This window comes from Nannospalax galili, unplaced genomic scaffold, assembly GCF_000622305.1.
Source record: "Nannospalax galili isolate Female #2095 unplaced genomic scaffold, S.galili_v1.0 scaffold1053, whole genome shotgun sequence".
Taxonomy (NCBI): Eukaryota; Metazoa; Chordata; class Mammalia; order Rodentia; family Spalacidae; genus Nannospalax; species Nannospalax galili.
In genome coordinates, this window is record NW_008333523.1 from 2,104,336 (window position 1) to 2,112,012 (window position 7,677).

General features: G+C 38.3%; 1 protein-coding gene across 2 annotated transcripts in view; it reads right to left on the bottom strand.

Moving 5' to 3' along the window:
* Window positions 1-7,677, bottom strand: part of Mbtps2 (membrane bound transcription factor peptidase, site 2) — a 62,666-nt gene that overhangs the window by 38,878 nt on the left and 16,111 nt on the right. For both annotated transcript variants that reach the window (XM_008828334.3, XM_029561224.1), the window contains exon 4: window positions 5,663-5,766. In XM_008828334.3, coding sequence (XP_008826556.1) covers window positions 5,663-5,766 — 104 coding nt within the window. The remainder of the gene's footprint in view (window positions 1-5,662; window positions 5,767-7,677) is intronic.

Sequence of the window (7,677 nt, forward strand, 5' to 3'; positions counted from 1 at the left end):
AAAGCCCAGGACCAGATGGATTTACAGCAGAATTCTATCAGACATTTAAAGAAGATCTACATCCAATACTACTTAATTTATTAAAAAAAGATAAAAATGGAGACAGAACTTCAAAATTCCTTCTATGAAGCCAGCATCACTGTAATACTAAAGCCAGTTAAAGATAACAACCAAAAAAGAAAACTATAGAGTCATATCCTTAATGAAGACAGACGCAAAAATTATCAACAAGATACTTGCAAACCGTATAAAGACACACATCAAAAAGATCATCCACCATGATCAAGTCAGCTTTATCCCAGAGATGCAGGGATGGTTCAATATAGATAAGTCACTAAATGTCATAAATCATATAAATGGGCTCAAAGACAAGAACCACATGGTCATCTCAATAGATGCAGAGAAGGCCTTTGACAAAATTCAACTCAAGGACAAGAACCATGCATTTATTTTCAAAGTCCTAGAAGGAATTGGATTGGAGGCAACATACCTTAACATAATTAAAGCCATATATAACAAACCCACAGCCAACATCATTCTAAATGGAGAAAAACTGGAAGCATTCCCATTGAAATCAGTAACCAGACAAGGCTGTTCACTATCTCCACTTCTCTTTAATATAATTCTTGAAAATCTTGCAAGAGAAGTAAGATAAGAGCAGGAAATTAAAGGAGTAATAATTGGAAAAGCTGAAATCACATTATCCCTTTTTGCAGATGATATGATATTATATCTAAGAGATGCCAAAAATTCCACCAGAAAACTCCTAAAAATTAACACATTCAGGTGGAAGGTTACAAAAATAACCTACAAAAGTCTGTACCTTTCTATATGCCAATAACATGTAATCAGAGAAAGAGCACATGGAAACAATCCCCTTCACAATAGCTGCAACATATCTATCTATCTATCTATCTATCTATCTATCTATCTATCTATCTATCATCTCTCTATCTATCTATATCATCAGAATAAACCTGACGAAAGACATTAAAAAGCTCTACAATGAAAATTTTAAATCTTTAAAGAGATTGAGGAAGAGATCAGAAGATGGAAGGACCTCCCATGCTCATGGATTGGAAGAATTAATATTGTGAAAATGATCATCCTACCAAAAGTCATTTATAGATTCAATGCAATGACAATCAAAATCCCCATGACATTTTTCACAGAATTGGAAAAAACCATCATCCTAAGATTCATATGGAAGCACAAAAAGACCTCAGATAGCCAAAACAAACTGGAGCTTAAACTAAGAGCAACGCAAGGGGGATTGCTATACCAGATTTTAAGCTGTATTACGGAGCTATAGTCATAAAAACAACATGGTACTGGCACAAAAATAGACCCATAGATCAATGAACCAAAGTTGAAGACCCAAATATGAATAAATGCAATTTCAGCCACCTGATATTTGACAAAGGGGCCAAGAATATTCACTGGAGGAAAGACAGCATGTTCAGCAAATGGTGCTGGCAAAACTGGATCTCCACCTGTAGAAGAATGAAACTAAACCCCCGTCTTTCACCCTGCAGAAAAGTCAATTCCAAATGGATCAAAGACCTCAATGTTAAGCCTGAAATTCTGAAACTGTTAGAGGAAAACATTGAGGAAAACCTACAAGATATAGGTGTAGGAAAGGATTTTCTAAACTGGATATCAACTGCTCAGGAAACAAGGGCAAGAATTAACAAATGGGACCTCATTAAACTAAAAAGCTTCTGTACATCAAAGGAGGCAACCAGGGAGACACAGAAAACCCACAGAATGGGAGATAATCTTCACCAGTGACATATCCGACAGAGGTTTTATATCCAGAATACATAACCAACTCAAAAAAACAGAGAATCAAGACAAAAAAGTAACCCAATTAAAAGATGGGCTAAGGAGCTGAACAGAGAGTTCTCAAAAGAAGTAAAGATGGCTAAGAAGCATCTTAAAAGAAGTTCAAAATCAATAATAATTAGGGAATTTCAAATTAAAACCACTTTAAGATTTCATTTTACCCTAGTCAGACTGGCTAAGATCAAGAAAACAAATGATACCAAATGTTGGAGAGGATGTAGGAAAGGGGAACACTCATTCACTGCTGGTGGGATTGCAAACTCGTGAAAGTTCTATGGAAAACAGCATGGAAAACTCTTAAAAAACTAAAAATGAACCTACCATATGACCCAATCATACCACTCCTTGGCATATACCCAAAGACCTCATCATATTGCACAGACACTTGTACATCCATGCTTGTTGCTGCTCTTTTCACAATAGTTAAGAGATGGAAGCAAACTAAGTGTCCCTCAACTGATGAGTGGATAATGAAAATGTGGTTCATTTATACGATGGAGTTTTACTCAGAAGCAAAGAAAGATGAAATCATGAAATTTGCAGGTAAATGGATGGAACTAAGACTTCTTTCCTAATTCTGTGAAGTATGTCATAGGAATTTTGATTCGGATTACATTGACTCTGTATATTGCTTCATCCTAGAACTCAACCCTGGTAAGTCAGTTTTTATCCAGTCATAACTACAGGAACCAGGATAATGGAAAGGAAAGAGGGAGGTAAAGGAAAAGAAAGAACCTGAAAGAGAAGAACAGTAGGAAACAGGCCTTAATAAGGGAGATATGGATAAAAATTGGGTTAGTTTAACGGAGGGGGGAGGGAAGGGTATACAAGGAACCTAGGGGATAAAGGAAAAGAACGAGCTCAAGAGAGGTAGGACCATAGAAGAAGGGTATTATTAAGGGAGAAAGGGGGGAAATTGGGTCACCTTAAGTGGGAAAACCAAGATGGAGAGGTGAGACAATGTGAGAGATAAATAATGCCTAGCTAGTTTCGAAAACCAGAGGGAACCATATTACTCCTACAACCTACTGACAAATTATACATAGCATTTCAAGAAATATATGTCTAGGTAAAGTTTATCTGAGAGCAATTGGTCTTTGCCCAAGATTTATCTACATGGCACACAGTAATTAAAAGTACCAGACTGGTGGAACTAACCTTTTTGGATGTTTAACAGACATACTTTGAGGTCTATAATAATAAAGGACAGTTTTTGCTCTTTGCCCTCTTAGGTCGACTAGTTCCAGGGGACTATGAGCATCTCTCAAAATGTCCTGTAATTGTGGTGGGTCACCTGTCCTCTTGATCAAGGAGGCCGAGGAGACCTCACCAAATGCACTTGAACCAATGTCCAGTCTACAAAGTGGAGGGTCAACACAGAGGAATCATTTCCTCCATGCTTCCAAGTGAAGCCAACCATGGTCGAGCAGGACCTTTGACTTATCTTCACATAGGTGTAACCGGTAAAAGAAAGGAGCCAGGGGTTCCTCTCAAGCCCATGTGACCCCGGAGGAACAGATCCTCAAAGGACCTTAAGAATAAAACACCGAAAAGGGAAGTATAACCAAAGATTAAAGGAGCCAATATAATTTCATAAGAGTCCATATATATAGCTAAAGGCTACATAAAAAGCAACAATGCTACACAGGTGATATCTTCTTTTGAGCTGTTGGCCAGGGTGGCCAAAGGGATTCCCAGATAGTACTGGGAGCATAGAACTGGGAAATTGAACAGCAGACCCCAATCTTATCCAAAGGAATATTGACAACTGATTGCTGCTAGATGAGGAACAACTGACCCTCCTAAAACAAAGCCCTCTAGATAGGCTGACTAGGTTCACCAGAAGGGCAAGTACTGGGGAATGGCTGGGGGTGCTGACTACATAGCAGACAGTAGCAGGGATATCAGAGTATAAGGGGGGAGGGAGGCTATAGGAGGGTACCATCTGGGAATTGGGTGTATCATTGAATAAGATGGTTTGGGATGTTCTGTGTGATATACACACACACAGAGGAAAAAAACAACAAATTTTTAAAAAGTGTATTATATTTGAGGAGGGAGCATGAAAATTTACGTCATATTAATTAGTAGAGGTGATAAACATTACCATTGAAATCTACCCGATGCCTTTATAGACATACACGGGTGCCAAGAATCCAAGTGCAACCGATTATGACTAGTAATAACCAGATCCATAAAGATTAGAGATGGATGCACCAACATCTCAGTGTTAGTAGCAAAAACAATGAGTCTTTCTGCAAGGAACAATATATTCTAAAATGAAATGGAGATCTTTTTTAAAGGTTAAAAACTCATTCAATTTTATGTCTTACAGGGCTTATACTGAGTTCAATATTGTATAACTGTATTAATTCAACTGTGAACCTAGAAACTTACAGCCACTTGTGAAAGAGATGTACTCTTGCTCTGGAGTGTGTTATTGAATATGTTAAAGCTGTAGTGAAATGCTTCTAATCATGTAGTTATTAAAAATTTAAAAAAATGATAAAAAATTAAAGTATATTCTCTGTTAAGATGAATACCTAATTCTCAGTAAACAGATTTGTTCATAAACAACTGGAAAATAGTAACAATCCTTTCCTCTAGAATAATGATTTGTTTTTTCCCTGATCCATACACACAAAAGATAAAGTGAATTCCTGTCACCATGCTTCTGATTATGACAGTAACTGGCATGGGGTAGCAGGGAAGTAGTGACTCTTGCCCTCTTTTCAACATAATTAGTCAGGAATAATTAGAAAGATACATTTGGGTAGACAAGACTCCAACAGGGCATGATTCTCAAAATAAGTTCTAACTGTCATCCTCTTTGTTTCTCCCACCTGTGTTTCTAGATAGGCTATGATATTTGTTAAACCCAGCACTTCCAGTTTTTTGGTTCAGTCAACATGAGACAGGAACAGAAGCAGGAAATTGTTTCAGCAGAGCCAGGTGTAGTTGTATATGCTTATGATCCTAGCACTTAGGAGACTGAGGCAGGAAGATCCTTAGTTTGAGGCTAACCTGGGCTATGTGGAGGAATCTTGCACACCCCCCCCCCAACCACACCACCAAAAAAAGAAAGTTCTAAGGCAGGGGAAGGAGGTTGAGTTTAGTGGTTATCATTCCAACTCAGTGAACAGAAAGATCGACTTTTAAGACTAGATAACAGGTCAGTAAGATGGCTCAGTGGGTGAAGGAGCTTGTTGCCAAACTTGATGACCTGAATTCAATCCCCAGGACCCACATGGCAGGAGAGAACTGACTCCTGTAAGTTGTTCTCTGACCTTCACACGCATGCTGTGGCACAAACATGCATGTGCTGATACACAATAAATACATAAGTATACATTTAAAAATAAAAAAGGGCCAGGTGTGCTGGTACACACCTTTAATCCTAGTAGTTGGGAGGCAGAGAAAGGTGGATCTCCCTGAGTTTGAAGCCAGCTTGGCCTACATAGTGAGTTCCAGGCCAGTCAGGGATACAAAGTGAGAAACAATGTCTCAAAAACACAAAAAATAAAAATAAAGACTAGATAAAATTGAAGCCTTGAAGCATCATGAGTCTCTAATCATGCTGACATAAAGCAAAGGACAAATAGACTTAGATTACAGATGTGTACACGATTAGTAGAGCATATCGGCCAGATTAATCTTTTCTATAAAAGGGAAGCTACCTCAGAGTAATAAGTGTTGGGCATACACTGAGCTATATCTACATGGGAAAAAATCAAATATAGCATATTTTAGTAATAAATCCTCGTAAATGGAAAGTTTCTTTGCATGTAGCAGAAAAGTCAAAGGTAAATATGATTACCTAATAGCAGCTATACCATGTCCAATTTCATGTACAACACCACTAATGAGGACTGCGGCGAAGAAGTAGCTCAGCTGACTGACAGGTAAATTTATACCAGGAACCTGTTCAGAGACATAATACAGCAATAATTATTAGTGTGGGTGCTGCAACATCCCATTTCCATACCAAGAAACATGATGTTCACTCTGTATTAAAGCTTAGACCTCCAAATTAATGTTCTACAAACTAAAATTATTACTATTGTTTTGTGACAGAGTCTCACTATGTAATCCTGGTTGTCCTGGAACTCAGTATTTAGACCAGGCTAACCTTGAATTCAGACATCTGCCTTCCTCTGCCTCCAAAATGCTGGGATTAAAGGTGTGCACCATCATGCCCAGTTAACTAAAATTATTATGACAATTGATGATTTGTTTCTATATCTCTACCACAATTAAAAGCAAAAAGCATTAATTTTTTTTCTTTTTTCAAACTAAAATAAGCTCATTGCCAATTTAAAAAGAATGGGAAAGATTAGGTTAAAAAGCTATATATTTCTAGGGCTGGAGAGATGGTTCAGCTGTTAAGAGCACTAGCTGCTCTTGCAGAGGATGGGGTTTCATTTCCACCACCCACATGGCAGCTAACAACTGTTCTTAACTCCAGTTCCAGGGGATCCAATGCCCTCTTCTGACCTACAAGGACACTGCACAACACAGCTTCACTTACATACATGCAGGCAATACACTTATACACACAAAATAAAACTAATGAAATATTTTAAATACTTACAACTTTAAGCTTCCTGAGGGTTTCAACAAAAGAATGAAGGAGCCCAGAGTGCCAGGGAAGGCAGGGTGGCAATATGGGTGGCAGCAACTGATAGATACATCCTTAACTTAAGGACTAGATGCTCAATTTGAGAACTCTTCTTAAAATTCTTAGTCCTACCTCTGAATTGTTATTTCAAGATTTCAAGAACTTACCTGTGTCATATAGGACATTCTCCGCCATAGCAAATCAATAAGGTTCCTTTTAATATTCATGAGCTATAATAGAGCTGGCAATGGAAGCTGGTACAACAAAGTGTCTGGTCAGTGTTAGCATTCCATGCCCTTCACTCCTTTCATCCTGTCAGTTTAGCCACCAGAAAAGAGTACCAAAGGTGCAAATGTGAAAATTGAAATTGAATGCAGAAATGAAAGTATTTGGAATATAGACTTATGGACATATGAAGAAGTTATTTTGCAATCCTTCACTCCAAAAATGTTGCGCACATAACCACGCAGCTACATAACTACATAACTACATGCAGAAGGGAAGCCTGCTACTGTAAGCACTGTAGAGGAAACTTCTTTGATAGCTAAGAATCCTCTAATAAGGTAAATGATCTGCTAAGGTGAGAGTGTGGAATGGACATACACAGTACCTATTTTTCAAGTGCAACAACTGGGACCCAAAAGAAAGCTCTCTGGAGAAAATACCTTCTTTTGTTTATGAATTGTCATTTTAATACTAATTTAAAATGCTTTAAAGCAGGAAAACTAGAAAACTTAATAGAAGCCTATAATCCTGCTCATTTTCAAAACAAAACTATCTCAAATGCTTTGCCATGTACTGCTAGTCTTTTCAATGTACTGCTAGTCTTTTCAAGTACACCTATTTTCAAAGATTATACTGTTGGGGCTAGAGCGGTGGCTCAGCAGTTTAGAGCACTGGCTGCTCTTGCAGAGGACCCAGATTTGGTTTGCAGCACCTGCATGGTGGCTAACAACTGTCTATAATTCTAGTTCCAGGGGATCAGACACCCTCTTCTGGTCTATACTGGCACTGCATGCATGTGGTGAACTCAATCATGCAGACAAGCCACTCATACATAAAATATAAACTTTAAAAAATTTTAAAAATTATACTGCCTCAGCCAGGCGTGGTGGCACATGCCTTTAATCCCAGCACTCGGGAGGCAGAGGCAGGCGGATCTCTGTGAGTTCAAGGCCAGCCTGGTCTACATAGTGAGTTCCAGGACAGCTGGG